The sequence below is a fragment of the Tachyglossus aculeatus genome, chromosome 1 (assembly GCF_015852505.1).
Source record: "Tachyglossus aculeatus isolate mTacAcu1 chromosome 1, mTacAcu1.pri, whole genome shotgun sequence".
NCBI lineage: Eukaryota > Metazoa > Chordata > Mammalia > Monotremata > Tachyglossidae > Tachyglossus > Tachyglossus aculeatus.
The window spans coordinates 27358512-27386303 of record NC_052066.1 but is presented as its reverse complement, the minus strand read 5'-3'; the positions used below and the strand labels follow the sequence as shown (position 1 = coordinate 27386303).

General features: G+C 45.1%; 1 protein-coding gene across 4 annotated transcripts in view; it reads right to left on the bottom strand.

Moving 5' to 3' along the window:
* KY (kyphoscoliosis peptidase) overlaps window positions 1-27792 on the bottom strand; it is a 103863-nt gene that overhangs the window by 12095 nt on the left and 63976 nt on the right. For all 4 annotated transcript variants that reach the window (XM_038749755.1, XM_038749768.1, XM_038749759.1 and 1 more), the window contains 3 exons: window positions 26392-26509; window positions 10084-10272; window positions 1265-1455 (listed from right to left, as the gene is read on the bottom strand). In XM_038749755.1, coding sequence (XP_038605683.1) covers window positions 1265-1455; window positions 10084-10272; window positions 26392-26509 — 498 coding nt within the window. The remainder of the gene's footprint in view (window positions 1-1264; window positions 1456-10083; window positions 10273-26391; window positions 26510-27792) is intronic.

The window sequence follows — 27792 nt, the reverse complement described above, 5'->3', positions numbered from 1 at the left end:
ATTGAATGAATAAAATAGAGTAATAAATGTGGAGAAATATATACAAGTACAGTGGGTCGGTGGATGGGGATGGGTTTGGGAAGCTTTGGGTCAGCTCTGTTCTGTAGTGATAGGGGCAATCGTCTCTCTCAGAAAGGAAGAACAGAATGGGGGAGGGAAGACAGGGCTCCTCCATCCCCTCAATTCCCTTTCACCCCCCAAAACTCTCCTCCTGGTGCTTTTGAGGCCCTGGTGGTCACACCTTGTGACACCCTCCATCGTTAGCACTATAAGTGGGGTGCGGAAGATGTAGGGCTTCTCCCCCAGAGCTGGAAGTACATGAGGATGGCCAAGGCCTCACCGAACGAACTTCAGGGAAGAAGCGTCCACCCTCTGTGGAGGTGACAGCAGCAGCAGTGGGGACAGGGGGATGGGCTGGCTGCTGAGCACACACTGATCCAGGCTTTACCGGGTTGAGAAGCTCTGGTGGCGGACCTGCTCCCCCAAACCCTCTCTGGGTCTTGGGTCCTTCGTTTTTAAGGTCGCCGTGGACAGGGAATGTGTCTGTTTATTGTTGTACTGCACTCTCCCAAGCTCGTATTACTGCACACAGTAAGGGCTCAATAAATACCGTGAGAAGCAGCATGACTCAGTGGAAAGAGCACAGGCTTGGGAGTCAGAGGTCATGGGTTCGAATCCCATCTCTGCCACTTGTCAGCTGTGTGGCCTTGGGCAAGCCACTTAACTTCTCTGTGCCCTAGCTTCCTCATCTGTAAAATGGGGATTAAGACTGTGAGCCCCACGTGGGACAACCTGATCACCTTGTAACCTCCCCAGCGCTTAGAACAGTGCTTTGCACATAGTAAGCTCTTAACAAATATCATTATTATTGTTATTATTACAAATTGAATGAATGAATGAATGAATGGTCCCATCCATCCATTTGAACCTGACCATTCGGCTTCTACTTTTTCAGAGACAGCACTACTAAGTACGTTTTCCCCTCCTAGAAGTCTGAGTTCTGGCCATCCCAGCATAGTAGGGGCCGCCTATAGTCCTCTAGACTGTAAGCTGATTGTGGGAAGGGACTATGTCTGTTTACTGTTGTATTGTAGTTTCCCAAGCACTTAGTCCAGTGCTCTGCACACAGTAAGCGCTCAGTAAATACGATTGACTGGCCGACCGACAGCGAGCTCAGACTCTGACCCAAAGTCCTCCGGGACTGGCTTCCACAAGGCCCGGGATCGTTCGAGGGTGAGCCACCCGTCTGGCCCTCCTCCTTTACCTGTTTTTATGATGGGGGTCTCCGGCTGGGCGGTGAGCATCCCCTTGACGTAAAACTCACTCTTGTGGTACATGTTGCTCTCGAACTGTCTGAGGGACAGGGCCGGCTTCAGTAGCTGCCAGTTCTTGTTCTCTGGGAAGTGGTCCTCGATGAACAGGGCGGGGTGGGTGAGGAAGTAAAATTCGTTGTATCTGGACAAGGAGATGGGAGGACAGATAAGCGGATGGGTAGGAGAAGACCGAGTCTTCAGCGACAGGATGTGGGGTGGGGTGAACAGGGATGGAGGAAAGCTCCAGTGATGAAACAGGAGTTTTAGGGTGAATGTCGCCTCCAGGGTGGCCCCCACTGGGAACCAGCCAGTTCCAGAGAGTCAGGCAGTACCACACTAACCTGAGAAGTGGCTGACCTTTTCACAATAGGACCAGGGTGGGAGGGAGGCAGGTAAGTAGGCAGGCAAGGTTGGAATAGGGTAATAATAATAAGGAATAATTACAGTATTTGTTAAGAGCTTACTCTGTGCCAGTCACTGTTCTAAGCGCTAGGGTGTAGTCAAGCAAATCGGATTGGACACAGTCCCTGTCCCACATGGGGCTCACAATCTTAATCCTCATTTTACCGACGAAGGAACTGAGGCAAAGAGAACCCCTCCCCACAGCACCTGTGTATATGTTTGTACAGATTTATTACTCTGTTTATTTTAGTTGTACATATTTACGATTCTATTTATTTTGTTAATGATGTGCATCTAGCTTTACTTCTATTTATTCTGATGACTTGACACGTCCACATGTTTTGTTTTGTTGTCTGTCTCCCCTTTCTAGACTGCGAGCCCGTTGTTGGGTAGGGACTGTCTCTATATGTTGCAGAATTGTACTTCCCAAGCGCTTGGTACAGTGCTCTGCACACAGTAAGCACTCAATAAATACGATTGAACGAATGAATGAATGAAAGTAACTTGCCCGGGGTCACATGGCAGACAAAGTCTATGAGTCATAATGCTGATTTCAGTCAGGGGTGCCAACTTTTCATTCTCTTTGTGGGGTGAACTTATGGCAGGGTGTTGACAGCGCAGGGTTTTGAGGGGACCTGGGAGGAAAAGTGGGGGGGGGGGGGGACGAGAAGGAAAAGGTGGGGAAGGGGAGGGGAAAAAGGAAAAAAAAAGGGAGGAAAGAGGGAGAGGAGGTGGAGGAGGAAAAGAGGAATAAGAAGAAGGGGGGAAGAGGAGGAGGAGAGAAAGAGGAGGAGAAGAATAGGAAAAGGAGAGGAAGGTGAAGAGGTAGAGGAGGAGGAAGAGAAGCAGCATGGCCTAGTGGATAGATCATGAGCCTGGAACTCAAAAGGTCATGGGTTCTAATCCCATCTCCACCACTTGTCTGCTGTGTGACCCTGGGCAAATTGCTTCACTTCTCTGTCCTTCAGTTACCTCATCTGTAAAATGAGGATTGAGACGGTGAGCTCAATTTGCTTGTCTCCACCCCAGCGCTTAGAGCAGCGCCTGGCCCATAGTAAGTGCTTAATAAATACCACAATTAATATTATTAATGGAAAGAACACGGGCCTGGGGGTCAGAAGGACCTGGGTTCAAATCCCAACTACACCATTTGTCTGCTATGTGACCTTGAGCAAGTTACTTTTCTGTGCTTCAGTTACCTCATCTATGAAATGGGATTAAGCTTGTGAGCCCTATGTGGGACAGGGACTTTGTCCAACTTGATAGCTCTTATCTACCCCTGCATTTAGTACAGTGCCTGGCACATAGTGAGCGCTTAACAAATACCACTGTTAATTTAGTGGAGAGGAGAAAGATGGAGAGGGAGGTGGAAAAGAGAAAGAGGAGGTGCGGGAAGAGGAAGGAGGAGTAAATAAAGACAGGTGCTACCTCTTCCTCTATCCTCACCGTTTCTCTGCCCGCTCCAGGTTCCAGGTTGGGTCAGAGGCTCTGCTTCATCATCATCATCATCAATCGTATTTATTGAGCGCTTACTATGTGCAGAGCACCGTACTAAGCGCTTGGGAAGTACAAATTGGCAACATACAGAGACAGTCCTTACCCAACAGTGGGCTCACAGTCTAAAAGGGGGAGACAGAGAACAAAACCAAACATACTAATAAAATAAAATAAATAGAATAGCTATGTACAAGTAAAATAAATAAATAAATAAATGAATAGAGTAATAAATATCTACGAACATATATACATATATACAGGTGCTGTGGGGAAGGGAAGGAGGTAAGATGGGGGGGATGGAGAGGGGGACGAGGGGGAGAGGAAGGAAGGGGCTCAGTCTGGGAAGGCCTCCTGGAGGAGGTGAGCTCTCAGTAGGGCCTTGAAGGGAGGAAGAGAGCTAGCTTGGCGGAGGGGCAGAGGGAGGGCATTCCAGGCCCGGGGGATGACGTGGGCCGGGGGTCGATGGCGGGACAGGCGAGACCGAGGTACGGTGAGGAGATTAGTGGCGGAGGAGCGGAGGGTGCGGGCTGGGCTGTAGAAGGAGAGAAGGGAGGTGAGGTAGGAGGGGGCGAGGTGATGGAGAGCCTTGAAGCCCAGGGTGAGGAGTTTCTGCCTGATGCGCAGATTGATTGGAAGCCCTGGAGATTTTTGAGGAGGGGAGTAATATGCCCAGAGCTTGCCCCAACCCCGGCCAAACCCAGAAGGGTCACAGGCTGCGGGCTGGGATTCCTGACCTCTTTGTCTCCAGAGATGTCCCAGATTGCCAGGCGGACTCAGGGTAAGGGTGGTAGGGGGCAGATGGCTCCTCCTCCTGGGGCTGGGGACCCAGCTCCAGGGCTCAGCGAGAATGAGAAATCCATGGTGGTGGGGACACTGGACACATTCCCCCTGCAGGAGACACCATCCTGGCTCTTTCTCAGGACATTTTTAGGCCAGGGTGCCCCTGCCTATCCATAAGACTGTGGGGGTGAAGCTAGTGGCTTTGCCCCCATCTCTCAGTGCCAACCCCAAGAAGGCCAGGGGGACTACTGTCCCAGAGGATGGCATGGAGATGGCATCAAGAGGATGGCATATCTTTAAATTATATCATGACTTTAAATTATGTATTATAAATTAATACATCAATTAATAAATTATGTATTATAAATTACTCATTCATTAATATTGAGAAGTAACGTGGCTCAGTGGAAAGAGCCCGGGCTTTGGATTCAGAGGTCATGGGTTCAAACCTCGGCTCTGCCAATTGTCAGCTGTGTGACTTTGGGCAAGTCACTTCACTTTGCCTCAGTTACCTCATCTGTAAAATGGGGATTACGACTGGGAGCCCACCGAGGGACAACCTGACCACCTTGTAATCTTCCCAGTGCTTAGAACAGTGCTTTGCACATAGTAAGCACTTAATAAATGCCATTATTATAATTATTATAATTATTATATTAATGTCTGTCTCCCTCTAGAGCCTGTAAACTCGTTTTAGGCAGGGAATATGTCCACTAATTCTGTTGTTTTGGACTCTCCCTAGATCTTAGCACAGTGTTCTGAACATAGTGCTCAATAAATATGACTGATTTATTAATTGATTGAGAGGCTCCTATGCAGTTTGTACTGGGGTCCCCAAATCTCCTCCTGGCAATTCTGCAGGGGAGATCCTTCCTGCCCGCAGATCTTTCCATGACTTGGGCAGTGGATAGAGAATGGACCTGGGTTCTAATCCCAGCTCCCTGACTTGTCTGCTGTGTAACCTTGCGGAAGTCCCTTCACTTCTCTGGGCCTCAGTGATCTCATCTGTAAAATGGAGATTGAGACTGCGAGCCCTTTGGGGGCCTGGGGCTGCTTCCGACATGATTATCTTATATCTACCCTAGTGCTTAGTACAGTTCCTGGCTCAAAGTAAGTGCTTAACAAATACCATAATTTTTTTTAAAGGCTGGCTCACCTCCGGAGTCCCTTGGCTAGGATAACCGCACTTAGACCTATGTCTGAGACTCCAAGGGGTGAACTGGAAAGTTTTATGCAGCTCCTTGAGGTAGGAGCAGGTGCTGTCTAATTCCCACAAAACCAACCTTGTAGCCTCAAGCGATTTTGAAATGGGTAATTAAGAAGCAGAGGTGTAGGGGTGCTGAGGTATGTCAAGATTTCAATTTTAAAAGGCAAGGAACATTCTTTCTTTTCAAAATAAAAAGAAATTAGTATTGGATACAGGTATTGCGATCATTAAACAAGCACCTTGCCTGGGGCTAGTGTGGCAGGTGAATGAGACCGTGGAGATAAGGTCTGATGGACTCAGCATACCACTTTCCCAAATACTAATAATAATTCTGGTATTTCGTAAGCACTTTCCAAGTACCAGGCACTGTTCTAAGCACTGGATTATGAGCCCGTTTTTGGGTTGGGACCATCTTTATATGTTGCCAACTTATACTTCCCAAGCGCTTAGTACAGTGCTCTACACACAGTAAGCACTCAATAAATACGATTGAATGAATAACAAGCTAATCAGAGTGGACACAGTCCATGTCCTGTAGTCTTAATTATCAGTAAGGCTCACAGTCTTATTTCCGTTTTACAGATGAGGTAACTGAGGCACAGAGAAGTGAAGTGACTCACCCAAGGTCACACAGCAGAAAAGTGGCAGAGCCGCGGTTAGAACCCAGGTTCTTCTAACTCCAAGGCCTGTGCTCTATCCACTAGGCCATGATGCTTCTCTAATCCTAGCAACCAGTGACAATAATAATAATGATGGCATTTGCAAGCGCTGTTCTAAGTGCTGGGGTAGTTACAAGGTAATCAGGTTGTCCTGTATGGGGCTTACAGTCTTAATCCCCATTGTACAGATGAGGTAACTGAGGCACAGAGAAGTTAAGTGACTTACCCAATGTCACACAGCTGACAAGTGGCAGAGGCGGGATTAGAACCCACCACCTCTGACTCCCAAACCTGTGCTCTTTCTACTAAGCCACGCTGTGAGACCTTGGCAGGGAGAGAAATCTCAGTTGTCGGCTTCTCTTCTTAATAATAATAATAATGGCATTTATTAAGCGCTTACTATGTGCAAAGCACTGTTCTAAGTGGTGGGGAGGTTACACAGTGATCTGGTTGTTCCACGGGGGGCTCACAGTCTTAATCCCCATTTTACAGGTGAGGGAACTGAGGCACAGAGAAGTTAAGTGACTTGCCCAAAGTCACACAGCTGACAAGTGGCAGAGGTAGGATTAAAACCCACCACCTCTGACTCCCAAACCTGGGCTCTTTCTACTAAGCCACGCTGTGAGACCTTGGCAGGGAGAGAAATCTCAGTTGTTGGCTTCTCTTCTTAATGATAATAATAATGATGGCATCAATTAAGCGCTTACTATGTGCAAAGCACTGTTCTAAGTGGTGGGGAGGTTACACAGTGATCAGGTTGTTCCACGGGGGGCTCACAGTCTTAATCCCCATTTTACAGGTGAGGGAAATGAGGCACAGAGAAGTTAAGTGACTTGCCCAAAGTCACACAGCTGTCAATTTGCGGAGCTGGAATTTGCCCCCATGACCTCTGACTCCAAAGCCCGGGCTCTTTCCACTGAGCCACGCTCCTTTCTCCTGGATCCGGCCTTCTGGGACACCAGCCTCCCCAGCCAGAGTCCTGGTGCTCCCCATTTTCTATCAATCAATCAATGAATCGATCAATTAATCAAATTTATTGAGCACTTGCTATGTGCTGGTCACTGCACTAAACACTTGGGATAATTCAATAGAGTTAGAGGGCAAGATCCCTGAAGGAGCTTGTGGCCTGATGGGGAAACAAGCACCAAAATGCTTCACAAGCAGAAGGAAGAAGACGTGGATAAAAGTAGTGTGGCCTAGTGGAAAGAGCATGGGCCTGGCCTTCAGAGGACTGGGGTTCTAAACCCGGCTCCACCACTTGTACGCTGTGTGACCTTGGGTGAGTCACTTCACTTCTCTGGGCCTCAGTTTTCTCACCTATTAGCTCAATCAATCAATCAATCGTATTTATTGAGCGCTTACTGTGTGCAGACCACTGTACTAAGCGCTTAGGAAGTACAAGCTAGCAACATATAGAGACAGTCCCTACCCAACAGTGGGCTCATCATCATCATCATCATCAATCGTATTTATTGAGCGCTTACTGTGTGCAGAGCACTGTACTAAGCGCTTGGGAAGTACAAATTGGCAACATATAGAGACAGTCCCTGCCCAACAGTGGGCTCACAGTCTAGAAGGGGGAGACAGAGAACAAAACCAAACATACTAACAAAATAAAATAAATAGAATAGATAGGTACAAGTAAAATAAATAAATAGAGTAATAAATATGTACAAACATATATCCATATATACAGGTGCTGTGGGGAAGGGAAGGAGGTAAGATGCGGGGGATGGAGAGGGGGATGAGGGGGAGAGGAATGAAGGGGCTCAGCTCACAGTCATGATGAAGATGACGGCATTTATTAAGCACTTACTATGTGCAAAGCACTATTCTAAAAGTTCTGGGGAGGTTACAAGGTGATCAGGTTGTCCCATGGGGGGCTCACAGTCTTAATCCCCATTTTACAGATGAAGGTAACTGAGGCACAGAGAAGTTAAGTGACTTGCCCAAAGTCACACAGCTAATTGATGGAGCTGGGATTTTAACCCATGACCTCTGAGTCCAAAGCCCGTGCTCTTTCCACTGAGCCACGCTGCTTCTCATGTCGTGTTGTCATCTCATGTCAGCCTGTTTTCTCTTGCGTGTACCCCAGAGCTTAGTATAGTGCTTGGCACATAGTGAGCAGTTAACAAGTATCATAATGGTTAATCGATTATTACATGCTCAGGCGCCTGGGGCCAGTGGGAGTGATGGTCCTGCCAGCTTTCTGTGCCAAACTTCCAGACTCTTATTCATTCAATCGTATTTATTGGGCGCTTACTGTGTGCAGAGCACTGTACTAAGCGCTTGGGACTCGCTCAGCTCACGTCTCTGCTAAGAACTGGCAGTGACCAACAGAGGCCAAACTCAAAACATGGCATCTTTTGGCCCATTAGCTCTTTGAATCCTGGCTCCACTGCCCAGTCCTCACCCACTAAAATCTCTCTGCTCTTCTTTCACCCCCACACTCAAAGTGAAAGCCTGTCACCCCTAGGTCTCAGTATGAGTTAATGTTTATGTACTGAAGAACCAGCATGGGCTGGTGGATAGAGCACGGGCTTGGGAATCGGATGGACCTGGGTTCTAATTCTGGCTCTGCCACTTGTCTGCTGTGTGACCTTGGGCACTTCACGTTTCTGGGCCTCAGTTGCTCATCTGTGAGCCTACTGTTGCGAAGGGACTGTATCTGTTGCCAAATTGTACCTTCCAAGCGCTTAGTACAGTGCCCTGCACACAGTAAGTGCTCAGTAAATATGATTGAATGAATGAATGTAAAATGGGTAATAATAATAATAATGGCATTTGTTAAGCGCTTACTATGTGCAAAGCACTGTTCTAAGAGCTGGGGAGGTTACAAGGTGACCAGGTTGTCCCACGGGGGGTGGGGGTGGGGGCTCAAAGTCTTAATCCCCATTTTACAGATGAGGTAACTGAGGCACAGAGAAGTTAAGTGACTTGCCCAAAGTCACACAGATGACAATTGGCGGAGCCAGGGTTTGACTGAGCCCCTTCCTTCCTCTCCCCCTCGTCCCCCTCTCCATCCCCCCCATCTTACCTCCTTCCCTTCCCCGCAGCACCTGTATATATGTATATATGTTTGTATGCATTTATTACTTTATTTATTCTACTTGTACCTATCTATTCTATTTATTTTATTTTGTTAGTATGTTTGGTTTTGTTCTCTGTCTCCCCCTTCTAGACTGTGAGCCCACTGTTGGGTAGGGACTGTCTCTATATGTTGCCAGCTTGTACTTCCCAAGCGCTTAGTACACAGTAAGCACTCAATAAATACGATTGATTGACCTCTGACTCCAAAGCCTGTGCTCTTTCCACTAAGCCACTCTGACCAAATAATGATGGTATTTGTTAAGTGCTTACTATGTGCCAAGCACTGTTCTAAGCGCTGAGCACTGTTCTAAGCACTTGAGTATGAAGACTGTGAGCTCCATGTGGGACAGGGAGTGTGTCCAACCTGATTTGCTTGTATACATCTCAGCATTTACCACAGAGCCTGGTAAGGAATCAACAAATACCAAAATTATTATTCTTATTACTTCTCGGGGCTCAATTTCCTCAACTTTTTGACTCCCAAGCCCTTGCTCTAGCAGGCAAGCGGTGGAGCAGGGATTAGAACCCAGGTCCTGTGACTCCCAGGGTCTGGTTATTTCCACTAGGTCACAGTGCGTCAACTCAATCAATCAATCAATCAATTGTATTTATTGAGCACTTACTGTGTGCAGAGCACTGCACAAGCGCTTGGGAAGTACAAGTTGGCAACGTATAGAGAAAGTCCCTACCCAACAGTGGGCTCACAGTCTAAAAGCAGAGAAGCAGCGTGGCTCAGTGGAAAGAGCACGGGCTTTGGAGTCAGAGGTCGTGGGTTCTAATCCTGGCTCCACCACATGTCTGCTGTGTGACTTTGGGCAAGTCACTTAACTTCTCTGAGCCTCAGTTACCTCATCTGTAAAATGGGGATTAAGACTGTGAACCCTTTGTATCCCCCCCAGCGCTTAGAACAGTGCTTTGCACATAGTAAGCGCTTAACAAATGCCAACATTATTATTATTATTATTAAAAGGGGGAGACAGAGAACAAAACCAAACATACTAACAAAATAAAATAAATAGAATAGGTATGTACAAGTAAAATAAATAAATAAATAGAGTAATCGTCTCCTCCATCCCCGCCCCCCACTGCCGCCCACACATTCCTCACCCAGGCTTGGGGGCCCAGTGGTACCTACATGAAGGTGAACTTAGTGGTGACAGGATCCACCAGGCCGCTTCCCCAGGTGCTGTCCAGAAGGTGCCATTTTCCTTGGAGGTAAACGGCATTCCAAGCGTGGTCGTATTCCCCCGAGAAGCTCTGTCCCGGACGGTAACCATAACCTTTGGAGTAGCCGGCCACCGTCATGCACTGCACTCCGCCAATCCTGGGGGCAAACGAAGTCTTAGTGAACAGTAGCCCTTCCCTAGCGGGTTGGCCCTGCCCTTTTCTGGATTTTCTCAGCTCAAGGCAGTCCTCAATTACTGGAGACGGGGAGGAATTGGCTGGAAGTGGCAGAAGAAGTGACACAGGCAAGATCAAAATCGATTGAGCCAAGTTTTTCTTTGTAATTTTCTTTTTTCTCCAAGAGGCTTGATTTCAGTTTTCTGGGAAATTTTGCTCCACTGTCTCCCTTTGGTTTCTATACATCTCTCTCTCTCTCCTGCTCTCTCTCTTGCACTTCCTACTAATACTAATAATGATAGTCATGGTATTTCTTAAGTGCTCATTATGTGTAGGAATTTAATTTCATTGTGATATTTTTTCTGTGCTTACCGTGTGCCATGCACTGTGTTAATGCCGGAATGGATACAATAGAAACAGATGGGATACAATCCCTGTCTTCACAGGGTTCACCATCTAAGGTTGAGAGGGAGAAGGGGGATCTTAACATGATTTTACAGGTGAGGGGAAACTGAGACAGCAAAAAGGTGACTTGCCCAAGGTCACACAGCAGGAAGAGGGGCAGAGACGGTTTCTCTCTCGCTGTCGACTCCTGGTCCATATCCTAGCTCTGGCCTGGAATACCCTCCCTCTCCATATCCGATGGACAATTATTCTCCCCCACTTCAAAGCCATTTTGAAGGCACATATCCTTCAAGAGCCCTTCCTTGACCAAGCCCTCATTTCCTCTTCTGCCACTCCCTTTTGCGTCCCTGATCTGCACCCTTTATTCATCCCTCCCTCAGCCTCACAGAACTTATGTGGATATCCATAATTCATTTATTTATATTAATATCCATCTCCAACTCCAGACTATAAGCTCGTTGAGTGGCTGGGAATGTGACTGCCAACTCTGTTACACTGTACTCTCCCAAACACTTAAATCCAGTGCTTAGAGCAGTGCCTGGCACGTAGTAAGTGCTTAACAAATACCATAATTATTATCATTGCAGAGCTCTGCGCACAGTATGCACTCAATAAATATGATTGATTGATTGATAGATGAGGCTTTTAACCTTGGGGAGTTGGAAAAGTTTTGCAGAGGCAAGGAGCCATCTTCTGATACCAACTACCTAGTGCCTAGAGCCACCTTTGGCATGGAAATAGAGTAGGTTGAACAAGAACAGGTATAATAGACAACCCTGTTTTACTACATTAATAATGACAGGGAAAGAAACAGACACATCCAGTACACACTGAAGGAGCAATCTGACTGTAAGCATCTTGCGGGCAGGGAATTCATATACCAACCCTGTTATATTGTACTTTCTCAAGAGCTTAGTACAATGCTCTATATATAGTAAGCACTCAATAATTGTGATTGATTGAATGATTGAATCTGAAGAACGAGATAAAGTAAGTGATGGTATTTGTTAAGCGCTTACTACGTGCACTGTTCTAAGCGCTGGGGTAGATACAAGGTAAACAGGTTGTCCCACGTGGTGTTCACAATCTTAATGCCCATTTTCTAGATGAGGTCACTGAGGCACAGAGAGGTTAAGTGACTTGCCCAAAGTCACACAACTGACAAGTGGCCTAGCCGGGATTAGAACCCATGACCTCTGACTCCCAAGCCCATGGTCTTTCCACTAAGCTACGCTGCTTCTCTAAACTTATCGGGGATGCTAAACTTGGGTGGAGATTGCCAGAATGTCTTCGCAGAGGGCAATGCTTTTTAGCAGCTGGTCTAAGATCAATCAATCATTATTATTTTATTAATTTATTGGTATTAAAATAATTATTGGTATAATTTATTAATTTATTGGTATTATTGTTACCAATTATTGTGCACTTACTCTGGGAAGAGGATTGTACTGAGTCCTTGGGAAAAGTACCCTAGATTTAGTAGAGATGAGTCCTCCCCTCAAGGAGCTGATTATGTCCAGGATACAGCCAGAACTGGAGAGCCAAAGAGATGCAGTCAGCTCTCCTGATTTTATTCTTGAAGAAGGATAGTGTCTTGGAGATCTCAGGCATATCTGCATAGAGAAGCAGCATGGCTCAGTGGAAAGACCACGGTCTTTGGAGTCAGAGGTCATGGGTTCAAATCCTGCCTCCGCCACGTCAGCTGTGTGACTCTGGATAAGTCACTTAACCTCTCTGGGCCTCAGTTACCTCATCTTAAAATGGGGATGGAGACCTATGAGCCCCCTGTGGGACAACCTGATCACCTTGTAACCTCCCCAGCGCTTAGAACAGTGCTTTGCACATAGTAAGTGCCTAATAAATGCCATTATTATTATATCTTCATTGCCCCAATTATTCAAAACCTCAGCCACACATTCCTCCTGCTTGCACATCAAATCTACTACCAGATCCAGGAGTCTTTACTATTCTCCAGTTCTAACATAATTGTGACTTCATTAGGTGGAGTAACTTCTAGACTGTAATCTTGTTGTGGGCAGAGAATGTGTCGTTAAGTGTTATCTTGTACTCTCCCAAACGCTTAGTTCAGTGCTTTTCACACAGTAAGCACTCAATAAATATGATTGAATGAATGAATATTTAATGGGTGCTCATGGGGCAAAGATTAACTATTCTTGAGAAGCAGCACGATGTAGTGGATAGAGCATGGGCCTGCGAGTCTGCCTCCTCTCTGCTGTGTGACCTTGGGTAAGTCACTTCAGTTCTCTGTACCTCAGTTACCTCATTTGTAAAATGGGTAATGAGACTGTGAACCCCACATAGGACAGGAACCGTGTCCAACCTGTTTGGTTGTATCCGGGGCTTAGTACAGTGTGTGGCACTCAGTGAGCATTTAATAGATACCAGGCTGTGCTGCACTGTCTTTTTTTATGGTATTTGTTAAGCACTTACTTTGTGTGAGGCACTGTTCTAAGCGCTGTCCTGTCTGATCAGTAAATGTCTGTCTTGTCTTGGGCTATCAAGTTATCTCCAACACATAGCAATTCCATGGACACATTTCTAAACTGTGAGCCCACTGCTGGGTAGGGACCATCTCTATATGTTGCCAACTTGTACTTCCCAAGCACTTAGTATAGTGCTCTGCACACAGTAAGCACTAAATAAATACGATTGACTGATTGATTGATTGATCTCTCCCAGAATGTCCCACTCTCCAGTTGTTCTGGTAGCGTATCCTACTATAAATCAATTAGAAAAAGCGTGGCACAGTGGAAAGAGCCCGGGCTTTGGAGTCAGAGGTCAGGGGTTCAAATCCCGCCTCTGCCACTTATCAGCTGTGTGACTTTGGGCAAGTCACTTAACTTCTCTGGGCCTCAGTTACCTCATCTGTAAAATGGGGATTAAGACTGTGAGCCCCCCGGGGGACAACGAGATCACCTTGTCACCTCCCCAGTGCTTAGAACAGTGCTTTGCACATAGTAAGCGTGTAATAAATGCCATCATTATTATTATTATTATTAATCAAGTAATGAAAAGTATGTCCTGAGCACTTCCTCTGCAGAAATAACTGCCCTGTTCATTTGGGAGAGTACATTAGAGTTAACAGTCACTATCCCTGCCCTTAAGGAGCTTACAATCTAGTGTATTCAAGTGTTGTTACTATTTGTTTAAGATTCCCTCTTTGTCTATTGTAAGGATGGAATCAATTCTAATATTATATGATGTTCTTCTGCTCTGGAAGGTGTCGTGGTGTGCATGGGGGTGAAAAGAGACGCCTTACCCTCTCAGAGTCGCACCTGGAGAGTTTCCAGTAGTCTACCAGTCTTGGCTACGGGAGGGAGAGTCAAGCAGAGGCCTGTCCCTTCCATTCCTAGCTTGGCCAGTGGCTAGCGAGTGACAGGCCATCGGCTACAAGTCAAAACTCACCCGTGCTGGGCAGCAGCGGCAGGGGAGTGAGAAAAGGGTGGATACTCAAGTTTACTGCGCGGAAGGCGGCAATAGTAAACCGCTTCCGGGTTTTTAACAAGAAAACTCTACGGATCCATTACCAGAACGTTTGCAGATGGAGAGCTGGGTGTTGTGTGTCTGTAATGTCTCTATGGGTCGGAAACAAATCGACGGCATAAGACGAGGAAGAGATGCCTTGGCTCTGAGACAGTCTCTTGGAGTCCTAGTCTTCTTAAAAAAGCCTCTTTAATATCATTATTGCTATTTCTCTGTTGATAATCCAATAGAATTAAATCTTGAAGGAGCCTAAAGCAATCTATGGTTAATATTTTTTTTAAGTTAAAGAGGGATTTCAGTAGAAAGCTTATTTGTTATTATTCTTTGGATTATTATTCGTGTTTTTCCAGCCATAAGTACAGAGAGGCAGATTTTGCCAGGAAGAGTGGAGGCTTCTTTGGGCTCAACAGTTTCTACAGCCATATAAATATCTGTGATATTTAAAATCTTATGGATGATGAATGCAGTAACCAAGACACCCACCCTTTAAATGCAAAGTAACTATCTTCAGGGTACCTGAAGCTTATCTAAATTCCTTTCAGCACTTTTGGGACCAAGCTACTTTGCTGAAATGACAGGAGACCTTATTGCTATTAGTAGTAGCACAGCTTTAAATAACAGTGTTGTTCCGCATCAAGAACTTTCTGGATCAGAGGATAATGGGGCCGGAATCTAATATGTGATATAGAGAACTCCCAGTTAGTGTATACAGAATCAGATCGGAACCCGCTAGTCATAAATATCATGAATTTATTAAAAGTCACACTAGAAAAACTTGATAGCTTTAGGTGATAGAGTAACATTAACAGGTGAAGGGAATGCAATGAAAGCTGAATCAAAATGGAAGGAGGCTGGAAGAAACTGAGCAGGACGAGGCAGAGGCAATTAAGATTGCTGGTAATAGAGGCAAAGCAGAATGAGTTACGGCTTGACACCGGGGCATGAGAAAAGATTGAAACTAGCATTTCAGGAGGGCGAGGACTAGAACAAAACACACTTATTATCTAAGGAAGATGAGGAAATGAATAATGTTGCAAAAATATCTGAATTCTCGACCAGTTTGCTTCATTAAATCAGACTTCAACGAGAAAGAGGTAGGTAGGCAGTAGGAGCTATTAAGAAATAACAATAGCCATGGCAAAACAACTCTAGATAAGAGGCCACTTGGACAAATGAACATAGATAAATCAGCTGGTCTGGATCATGCATCCTAGGTTATTATGGGAATTAGTTTATGAATTTACAAAAGAGCTGGCTGTTTTTTAAAGTCAGGAAGATTTAAGGAGACAATGTGAGGATTGGGCGAGAATAAGGTAGCACGGATCTTTGAAGGAATATAAAGAGAAATCATCCAACTGTAAAATAACAGAATTTGTTCTGACTGTAATTTATGGATCTAAAATGCATTTATGCACATGACTTTAAACTGTGCTGTGTCCCTCTACCCAGAATCTATTTTAATGTCTGCCCCCTGCTAGATTGTTAACTCCATGAAGGTGGGCATCATGACTACTTTTCCTATTATAGTCTCTCAAATGTTTAAATATAGTGTTCTCTAGAGTAAGCGTCAGTAAGTACTAGTGATTGATAGATTGATGAGTAATTGCTAAATCCACTGTCCAGGCTTAAAATACTCCATTTCCTGAATTTGACTAAACCTGATTGGGCTGTAGTGAAGGAAAAGACTGAGCCAAAATACACAAAACGAAAAACAACAACCACAAGAACAGTAGAAAGCATTGAAGAAACTACAGGAATGCAGGTGAATGGCTTATCTCTTCGATCTAATGGTATTCTACCTTTCTGTTGCTTTTGAAATGAGGAATTCCTCAAAGACAGTCTCTGGCCATTTTCCTGGTCCTCTTCCTTGCCTCACCCTTCAAGGGAGCTCAAACACTCACGTGATTTCTATGAACTCCACTAAGTAGAGCAACCCAAATCCACATAGCCAGTCCTGATCCCTCCCCTCCTTGACAATCTTGTATTCTCAGGTCTGCCATAGCACATTTTCACCAAATGTTTGTACTAGAACACTGGTAGAGAGTTAGGGAACACTTATCCAACAGTTTTCTCTTTTTTTCTCTTTCCTTCAGGCTATTTCCATCTGGATGAAGGGATAATTCCTTAAACCTAATGTACAAAATGGAACTCAGCTTCCCTTTTGACCTCTTCCTAACTTTTCTTTTTAGGGAAGAAGCATTGCCTACTAGATAGAGCACAGGCCTGGGAGTGAGAAAGACCTGGTTTCTAATCCTGACTCCACCACTTGTCTGCTGTGTGACCTTGGGGAAGTCACTTCACTTCTCTATGCCTCAGTTAGCTCATCAGGATAATGGGGATTAAGACGATCAATGGTATTTATTGAGCGCTTACTATGTGCAAAGCACTGTACTAAGTGCTTCGGAGAGTACGATACAACAGAATTAGCAGACACATTCCTTGCCCGTAACGAGCTTACAGTCCAGACGGTGATGATAGGGAGTATGATACCAAAGCTATGGGTTTCAGAGACGGGGAGGCTAGTGATGTTAACAACTTTAATGGGAGTCAGTTGGAGCAGTTGCCAATCAGGTGGACTAGTGGAAAGAGCACAGAACTGGGAATCAGGAGTTGTGGGTTCCAATCCCAGCTCCACCATTTGCTTGCTGTTCAATTTTGGACAAGTCACTTCACTTTTTTGTGCCTCTGTTTCTTCATCTGTAAAATGATGATTCGATACTTGTTCTCCCTCCCCTTAGACTGTGAGCCCTATGTGGGACAACAACTGTGTCTGACCTGATTGTATTGATAATGACGATATTTTTTAAGTGCTTACTATGTGGCAAGCACTGTTCAAAGCACTGAACACTGTTCTAAGCGCTGAATTGTATCTACGTCTGTGAGTCCCATGTGGGACGGGGACTGGGTCCAACCTGATTGGCTTGTATCTACTCCAGTATTTAGAACAATGCTTGACATATAATAGACACTTAACAAATACTATTATTATTATTATCATTTTCTATCTCAGTTGTCCGCACCTCAATCCTCCCTGACCCACAAGCCCACCAAAGCTGACTCATTCTGGATATCTTTCATTTTTGTCACACATTCAAACTGTCTGCAAGACGTGTAAAGTCTTTTTCAGTGAAATAATAATAATAACGATAATGATGGTATTTATTAAGCACTTAATATATGCCAAGCACTGTTCTAAGTGCTGGGGTAATCAAGGTAATCAGGTTGTCACATCTAGGGCTCCCGGTCATTAATCCGCATTTTACAGATGAGGTAATTGAGGCCCAGAGAAGTGAAGTGACTTGACCAAGATGACACAGCAGACATGTAGGGGAGTCAGAATTAGAACCCATGACCTTCTAACTCCCGGGCCTGGGCTCTTTCCACTAAGCCATGCTGCTTCTCAATGGATGATCCATTCCTCCTGAAGCAGTGTCGCCTAGTGGAAAGAGCATGGGACTAGGAGTCGGAGGATCTGGGTGCTAATCCCAGCTCCTCACTTGTCTGCTGTGTGACCTTAGGCAAGTCATTTAACTTATCTGGGCCTCAGTTACCTTATCTGTAAAATGGGGATTAAGACTTTGAGCCCCCCGTGGGACAAATTGATCATCTCCCCAGTTGTTAGAACAGTGCTTTGCACACAGTAAGCGCTTAATAAATGCTATTGTTATTATTATTATTATTATTATTATTATTATTATTATTACTATTTTTAGACAGTGAGCCCCATATGGGATCTGATGATCTTGTTCCTACCCCACTATTTAGTTCGGTGCTTGGCACATAGTAAATGCTTAACAAAAACCACATTTATTAATATTATCTGTTCCTTTATTACTAATACAACTCAAGTGCAACCTCTGATCACCTCTAAGCTGTTCTACCTTTTCAGCCTCCTTCTTGACCTTTCTATTTCAGGTCTCTCCCCGCTCCAGCCTGACATCTAATCACACACAGTAGTAGTCGTAATGGTATTTATTGAGTTCACCGAGTGGAATGCTCTGTACTAAGTGCATATCATTTTCCTCAAATACAGAGGACAGGGATGAGGTCTGGAAACTTCTTCTATATATCCCCCAGGATCTGCACACAACAGGTGCTCAAAACACTTTTCGGAGGATGATGTGGAGGATGATGACTCATCTAAAATGCGAAAACTTGGCAGGGTGCTAAATGTGACTGTCCCCATGTTACATAAGCTTCTACACTTCCAGGATGAAAGCAGGAGTTTCAAAGCCCAAAAGAGGCCCAACTTGAAAGGCACACAAAGGGTATCCAAAAAAATTAAAAATAAAATAGACTGGGCACTGCCTTTTTATTATGTGGGAAGGAAAAACTAGCAACAGTTGACAGTAAAAAAAGGCAGAGACTTTAATTTTCTTTTTACAAAAAAGAATCTTATCCCCCAAAAAGTCATGAGCCATCAAAATTCCAGAACGTGTGACCATATGGGATGGGAGGGTGGAAAGTCAACCTGGGACAGGGAAAGATCTGGTTGGAGCTGTTTGAAACAGCTGGCAATTTTCAAACCGGCAGGCTCAGATGACATGCACGTTGAAATAAGTAAGGAATTGGCTGAGTTAGTGCAGGGCCATTAGCTAATATTTCGGAGCTCTTCCAAGGTAAAAGCGAGACCCCAGAGAGATGGGAAAACAGTAAACAATATGATTCTTTTGAACTCAAGAGAAATAGTTCATCTGAGAATCTAGAAAAATTTTGGAATCAATCATTCAGTGAAATGTAAAGCCCAAGAAGAAAAGCAGCACGGCCTAGTGGATAGAACTCGGTCCTGGGAGTCAAAGGTCATGGGTTCTAATCCTGGCTCCACCACTTGTCTTTTGTGTTACCTTGGGCAAATCGCTTCCCTTCTCTGGGCCTCTGTTCCCTCATCTGTAAAATAGGAATTGCAACTGTGTGCCCCACATGAGATAGGGACTGTGTCCGACTTGATTTGCTTGTATCCACCCCAGCGCTTAGTATGGTGCCTGACAGTAAGCTCTTAACAAATACGATCATCATCATCAATCACATAGTTCTGCTCAGGACGCGGCACTGCCCAAGACAAATCTCAGCAGAGCAGCAGTAGAGAAGCGGACTCAGTTTCCATGATGTGCTAGTTCATTCATTCAGTCGTATTTATTGAGCACTTACTGATCACCTTGTATCCCCCCAGCGCTTAGAACAGTGTTTTGCACATAGTAAGTGCTTAACAAATACCATTATTATTATTATTATTCTATCTACCAACTCTGTCGTATTCTCCCTAGTGGTTAGTGAAGTGCTCTGCACACAATAAGTGTTCAATAAATACCATTGATTGATTGATTGATAATTGGAGGTATGTTCAGCCGTGTCCTTGAGGGTTTCTCAATCAGGGTCTAAGACCTCCAGAATGATTCCCAACGTTTAGTACAGTGCCTCGTACATAGTAAGCACTTAACAAATACCGTAATTATTCTTATGAGGGATGCTGAATTGCTTTCTTGCTAGTACTCTCTGGTTCTGCCAAGCAAGCCTGCTTACCTTTCCCAGTGCACAACTCCTGCACTATTCTTCAAGTTGATTCTTTGCCCCACTCTCTACCAAGCAAACCACATCTGGTCTCTCCATCCAAATCATCCACCAATTAACCACACCAAATCATTCTGGTTGTCCCAGGCCCTTAGGAATCTGTCTCTGCCAATTATGCATACATTCATTCAATTGTATTTATTGAGCACTTACTGTGTGCAGAGCACTTTACTAAGTGGTTAGCACTGTACTGTACTATGCTATACTGTACTGTGTTTACATCACAGATGCCCTGACTTCTATATTCTCTCTGTTGACTATTATTTAACCACATATGTTTAGTGACTCAGTAAACATTTCTGTTTTCTATTATCCTCTCGGAAGGATAGAAAGCACATCTGCGCCGTCGTTCTCTGCTTGCTCTCTTTCCCAGCTCCATGTCTCATAACCTCACCCCCCCGTCCCTAATCAATCAATCAATCATATTTATTGATAACTTTCTGTGTTCAAAGCACTGTACTAAGCACTTGGGAAAGTACGATATAAGAGAGTTGGCAGATATATTTCCTGCCCAGGCAAACCTTATGATCTAGAGGGGAGACAGACATCTAAATAAATTATAGCTATGTACATAAGTGATTGGGGTGGACGGTGAAGGGAATAAAGGGTACAAGTTCAAGGAAAAGGGCGCATAGTCTGGCACATAGTAAGTGATTTACAAATACTATTAAAAAATAGTATGGACTGGAGTGAAGAGAGAAAGGAGGCACAGAGGTCATCAATAAGAATGATGCAGTAGTCAAGATGGGGAATAATAATAATAATGATAATGATGGCATTTGTTAAGTGATTACTGTGTGTCAAGCACTGTTCTAAGTGACAAGGTAATCAGGTTGTCCCACGTGGGGCTCACAGTCTTAATCCCCATTTTACAGATGAGGTAACTGAGGCACAGAGAAGTTGAGTTGCCCAAAGTCACACAGCTGACAAGTGGCAGAGCCGGGATTAGAACCCATGACCTCTGACTCCCCAGTCCGTTCTCTTTCCATTGAGCTTGGATCAGTGCGGTAGCAGTATGGATGGAGAGGAAAGAGAGGATTTCAACATTGTTATGAAGATAGAACTGACCGGATTTGGTGGCACTGAATATGTGGGTTGAATGAGAGAGGCAAGTCAAGCATAATGCCAGTTATGGGCTTGTTGTCTACAGCAATAGGAAAATCATGGGGAGAACAGGGTTTGGGTAGGAATATAAGGAGTTCTGTTTTAGACATGCTAAATTTGAGGGGTCAGTGGGACATCCAAATAAAGATATTCTAAAGGCAGGAGAAAATATGATATCATAGAGAAGGTGAGAGATCAGGACTGGAGATGTAGATTTGGGATTCATCTGTGTAGAGATGATAGTCAAAGCCATGGGAACAAAATGAGTTCTCCAAGGGAATGGGCATAGAGGGAGAATAACAAGGGACCCAGAATTGAGCTGTGATGAGCTGAGGCTCATAGGCACACGAGGAGCCTATGAAAGAGACTGAGAATGAACTGTCAGAGAGAGGAGGAGAATTAGGAGAGGACAATGTCAGCGGAGCTGAGCTTAGATAATGTTTCCAGGAGAATGGGGTGGTCCACAGGGTCAAAGGCAGTTGAGAGGTTGAGAAAGATTAGGATGGAACTAAGGCCGTTGGATTTGGCAAGAAGATCATTTCTGAACTTTGAGTGAAGGCGAAGGGTGCGGAAGCCACACTGGAGGCCATCAAAGGGTGAATTCAAGGAGAGAAAGTCGAGGAAGCAAGTCTTCCCATGCCAACCTGCTCTCTGCCTTCCTGCCTTGGACCGCAGCTTCCCAATGGCTCTTTGCTCCCTGCCTCACTCTCCTACCTCCAGGAGCTTCCCCAGGCCCCTTGATGTTCCCCCAGACCCCATTGTCTCCCCAGACCCGGATGCATTCCTAAATTCATTCCTGGTCTCCAAGTCCCTGATCCTCTCCCTTCAATGCTCAGCCAGGTTCTGGCATTCCCCCAGACCCAAAGCTTCCTTAGCCTCTTATGCTTTCACTCCAGGCATTCCCTGACTGGAAAGTGTCTAAACATTTTCAAGGACATTTCCACGTTGTCCTATGATTTCCTCGTGCCACTCTTGTCGGATGCTTTTTTATCCTTCTGTGTTGTGGTTGGCCCTGTCTGTTCCCTAGGCGTGTGAGTCAAACACTCCATAAAGTGCTCTGCACACGGTAAGCCCTCAGTAAATATGATTCACTGACAAACTGACTGACTCAAAGGCAGGAACTGTGGGTTGCTATCCCTGTGTAAATCACCCCAGGACTTAGAATAGTGCTCTACCAACAGCAGAGGCTTAACCCTATAGGGGTGAGTGAGCCAAATCAAAAGCCTCCTTGTTAAATTGGCAAATGGCCACCATAGTTTTCGAGTTGGGGAACTGGTCTCTCAAGAGCCAGGGAAAAATTAACTGCTTCCTAGGCCAAGGACATATAATTAAGTTGGCTAAACCTCTACAGTCTCTAGACTGTAAGATTGTTGCAGGCAGGGAATGTGTCTATTGTTACATTGTAATAATAATAATGATGATGACATTTACTAAGTGCTTACTATGTGCCAAGCACTGTTCTAAGCACTGGGGAGGTTACAAGGTGATGAGGTTGTCCCACTGGGGGCTCACAGTCTTAATCCCCGTTTTACAGATGAGGTAACTGAGGCACAGAGAAGTTAAGTGACTTGCCCAAAGTCGCACAGCTGACAATTAGCAGAGCTGGGATTTGAACCCATGACCTCTGACTCCAAAGCCTGTGGTCTTTCCACTGAGCCACGCTGCTTCACTATTGTTGTATTATACTCTCCCAAGCACTTAGTACAGTGCTCTGTGTGAGGTAAGCCCACAATAAATATGGTCAGCCAACTGATTGACACTCCCTTTGCCCGGCATGGTTTCCAAGTGAGGAAAGGAGTGCTGAGGCAGGAAATCATTATTTTGTTCATAGCAGACAGTCTGAGTTGTCCAGGTTGTGTGGTGGTAAAAAGTGTGGGTTGGGATGCACAGAAAGATGCTGTACTGTGGAATGATGTGATCAGGTAGGGGTTTTTCCATAGCATAGAGGCCTGAGAGGTCTCAGTGTTTTCTCTTTAAGGGTGCTGAAGCAGTGTGGCTTAGTGGAAAGAGCACGGGCTTGGGAGTCAGAGGTCATGGGTTCTAATCCCGGCTCCGCCACTCGTCAGCTGTGTGACTTTGGGGAAGTCACTTAACTTCTCTGTGCTTCAGTTACCTCATCTGTAAAATGGGGATTAAGACTGTGAGCCCCACACGGGACAATCTGATTACTTTGTATCTACCCCAGCGCTTAGAACTGTGCTTGGCACACAGTAAGTGCCTAACAAATACCATTATTAGTATTGTTATTATGTAGGATGGCCAAGAACTGGGCAAGAGCCAAGGGCCAGCAACAGAGCTGGGGAAACGGAACAGAGAGGAAAAGTTCAGGAATTGGATTCTTTAGCCAAGATGGGAGACGGGTCAAGCAGGAAGGTTGAGAAGGTGACCTGCGGCACAGGTAAACCTGGGGCTGGGAGCCTGGGGATAAATGGCCCAAAGGGCTCTCAATCACCAGTCCTGTTGATCAATTCTTTCTAGAAGCCTTCCCTGACTAGGCCCTCATTTCCTCTTTTTTTTAAATGGCATTTATTAAGTGCTTACTACGTGCAAAGCACTGTTCTAAGCACTGGGGAGGTTACAAGGTGATCAGGTTGTCTCACAGGGGGCTCACAGTCAATCCTCATGTTCCAGATGAGGTAACTGAGGCCCAGAGAAGTTAAGTGACTTGCCCAAAGTCACACAGCTGATAATTGGCAGAGCCGGGATATGAACCCATGACCACTGACTCCAAAGACTGTGCTCTTTCCACTGAGCCATGCTGCTTCTCTGTCCTACTCCCTTCTGAGTCACTTGGATTTGCATCCTTTATTCACCCCTCCCTCAGTCCCGCAGCACTTATGTACATAATCACAACTTACATTAATTGTGAGCCCGTTGTGGGCAGGGATAGTCTCTATCGGTTGCTGAATTGTACTTCCCAAGTGCTTAGTACAGTGCTCTGCACACAGTAAGCGCTCAATAAATACAATTGAATTAATTAATTAATTAATTAACGTCAGTCACTCCCTCTAGACTGTAAGGTCACTGTGGGCCGGGAACATGTCTACCAATTCTTTTCTATTGCACTCTCCCGAACACTGTACTAAGTGTTAAATAAATACAATTGATTGATTGATTGATTGAACTCCTGCAGTTACATCAGGAGTGACTTCTTCCTTCCTCCAAAGGTCTTCTTTGCTATGTCACCATCCTTTCATAGGCCCCAGCATGGCCTAATGGATAGAGCATGGACCCGGGAGTTAGAAGAACCTGTGTTCTACTCCTGGCTCCACCCCTTAATAATAATAATATTGGTATTTGTTAAGCACTTACTATGTGCCAAGCACTACTCTAAGTGCTAAGGTAAATACAAGGTAATCAGGTTGTCCCATGTGGGTCTCACAGTATTAATCCCCATTTTACAGATGAGGTAACTGAGGCATAGAGAAGTTAAGTGACTTGCCCAAAGTCACAAAGCTGATAAGTGGCAGAGGCGGGATTAGATCCCATGACCTCTTACTCCCAAGCCTGGGATTTTACCACTAAGCCACGCTGCTTCTCTTGTCTTTCCTTGTCTGCTGTGTGACCTTGGGTAAGTCACTTAACTTCTCTGTGTCTCAAATACCTCATCTGTAAAATAGGGATTAAGACTGTGAGCCCCATGTGGGATAGAGACAGTGCCCAACCCGATTTGCTTGTATCCAATTCAGTGCTTAGTACAGTGCCTGACTCATAGTAAGCACTTAACAAATACCATGATTCTTATTATTATTATGTCACCTTCCTCCACAGGTCTCCTCTGCTACGTCATCCTCCTTCCATAGGCCCCTTGTGCTATGACAACCTATTTCTATAGGTCACCTGTGTTATGTCACCCTTCTCCACAGTTCTTCTGTGCTTTGTCACTCTCCCTTCATAGGTCTCTTCGGCTACGTCACCCTCCCTATATAGGTCTTCTGTGCTATGTCACCCTATTGTCATCCTCTCTCTGTAGGTCAGTCCTGAAGATTTTCCAAACATGGATGGCAGTTTGGGCCTGGGTCAGCTCTGGGGAAGGGATGGTCCTTCCAGACCAGAGATTTTTATTCTTTTCCCGAGTCGGAAAGCCTGACACACATTTTTGGCATTCGCACCCCACTTTGCGCATTCATTCATTCATTCAATCGTATTTATTGAGCGCTTCCTGTGTGCAGAGCACTGTACTAAGCGCTTGGGAAGTTCAAGTTGGCAACATATAGAGACGGTCCCTACTCAACAATGGGCTCACAGTCTTCCCCATAGAAAAGCTGCCTGCTCTCATCTAATCTCCGCCCAGGAGGTTCCAAAATTCATCCACATCCAATTGGCTGAATTAGGTCCATCCTGCAAATTTAGGTCCTTTCACAACAGTCTCCAATCCAGACTCCCCCATGAGTGGCTCGATGGCCATTTAATTAATGGTGTTAGCGTTCATTTTATTCACGGGGCAAATATTGTTATTAAACTTGTATACTGGAGTGGGTGGATGATTCTCAAACTGCTTTCTGCTGAGTGGGCTGGAAGCTGGATTCCTACAAGCAGCATGGCATAGTGGCTAGAGTATTCTAATCCCAACCCCACCACCTGTCTGCTGTGTGACTTGGGCAAGTCACTTCACTTCTCCATGCCTCAGTTTCCTCATCTGTAAAATGGGGATTGAGACTGTGAGCCCCATGTGGGACAGGGATTATATCCAACACAATTTGCTTGTATCCGCCCCAGCGTTTAGTGCAGTGCCTGGCACCCAGTAAGCACTTAAAAATACCACAATTATCATCATTACTATTATTGGTAATAATCATTCACCTTCTCTTATTGCCAACCCTTTCCAGACAGAATACCTTTGTACATGTATCTGTATAGTTTATATATTTGTATTTTTATGTATTTATATTAAAGTCCGTCTACCCCTCTAGACTGTAAGCTCACTGTGGACAGGGAATGTGTCTGTTTATTGTTATATTGTACTCCCCCAAGTGCTTAGTCAGTGCTCTGTGCACGGTAATAGCTCAATAAATACGTCTGACTTTTTGTTTCCAACCGAGGACTCCTGGACAGAAACCAAGAATAGTTTTTCACACAAGTCCACATCTGTCTGTAGATACATTTCTCTAGTTCCCAAACCGGCCACTCTTTTAACCTTCAGCTACGCCAAGACCCGAAGAAGGAGAGAAAGAAAGCCTTTTCTAATTAAATTATCTCCGAGCCATCATCTGCCATTATGTTAATGCAACATGAAGTTCGGCAGATGGCAGCAGGTAAGAGACGTTGGAAGGAAAAACAAGAAAGAAATTGACCTTCCGTGGTTTCCTTTGGATCCTAAAGCCAAATTGGCAGACTGGATTCTTGGGGACCCGACCGGGAGGCAGACAGTGCGGAATGAGTACAGTGCTCTGCACACATTAAGCGCTCAATAAATACAATTGAATGAATGAATGAATGAATGAATGAATGGTTATTGCCTTGAGGGGGGACTCACGCTTGCTAAAGCCGGCTCCCTGAGTTGTGAGTACTCCCCTCGTACCTGCACATTTTCTCAAAGAGCTCAGCGTAGCCGTCACAGTTGCTCTTCTTGTTTTGCAGGATGTCGGCGAGTTCGTAGGACTGCCGATCTTTCTCCTGGGCCCCCGTGATGTCGTACTCTGAACACGAGCAGAGAAGAAAACAGTTATAAAGGAATGCTAGGTTCGAGGCCAAATTTCCCAAATGTCCCGGGTAAGTGAAATTCCATTTCTCTTAAGTTCCACGACCTCTCATTTTCTTAGGTGAGCACAGTCGTTCACAGTTAACATGGACTGAGTAATGGAACTCATTCATTCATTCATTCAATCATATTTATTGAGCGCTTACTGTGTGCAGAGCACTATACTAAGCGCTTGGGAAGTACAAGTCGGTAACATATAGAGACGGTCCCTACCCAACAACGGGCTCACAGTTTAGAAGGGGGAGACAGACAACAAAACAAAACATGTAGACGGGTGTCAAACTCATCATTAGCATCGTAGTCTTGTGGAAACATCACAGGCCTTGGAGTCAGAAGACCTGGGTTCTAAACCTGGCTCTCCAGCTTATCTGCTGTGTGACTTTGGGCAAGTCACTTCGCTTCTCTGGGCCTCAGCGTCCTCATCTTAAAGATGACTGTGAGCCCACTGTTGGGTAGGGACTGTCTCTGTATGTTGCCAATTTGTACTTCCCAAGCGCTTAGTACAGTTCTCTGCACATAGTAAGCGCTCAATAAATACGATTGATGATGATGATGGGGATTCAGTAGTCATTCTCCCTCCTACTTGGACTGTAGGATCCCCATGTGGGACAGGGACTCTCTCCAACCCAATTACCTTATATGTACCCCAGTGCTTAGTAGAATGTTTTGGCACACAGCAAGCGCTTAACAAATTCCACAGTTATTATTATCTTAAGTGCAATGTGCTGTAAAAGTTACTTGAGGAAGTTTAATAGACAGGTGGGAGAGCTTTTTTATGGCACTTGTTAAGCACTTACAATGTGCCAGGCACTGTTCTAAGCACTGGGATAGACACAAGCTAATCTGGTTGGACTCAGTCCCACATGGGGCTCAAAGTCTTAATCCCCATTTTACAGATGAGGCAGCAGTGGCCCAGAGATGTTAAGTAATAATAATAATCATAATAATGGCATTTATTAAGCCCTTACTATGTGCAAAGCACTGTTCTAAGCGCTGGGGAGGTTACAAGGTGATCAGGTTGTCCCCCGGGGGGCTCACAGTCTTCATCCCCATTTTATAGATGAGGTAACTGAGGCACAGAGAAGTTAAGTGACTTGCCCAATAATTATGGTATTTGTTAAGCATTTATTATATGCCAAGCACTGTTCTAAGTGCTGCGGTAGGTACAAGGTGATCAGGTTGTCCCATGTGGGGCTCACAGTCTTCATCCCCATTTTATAG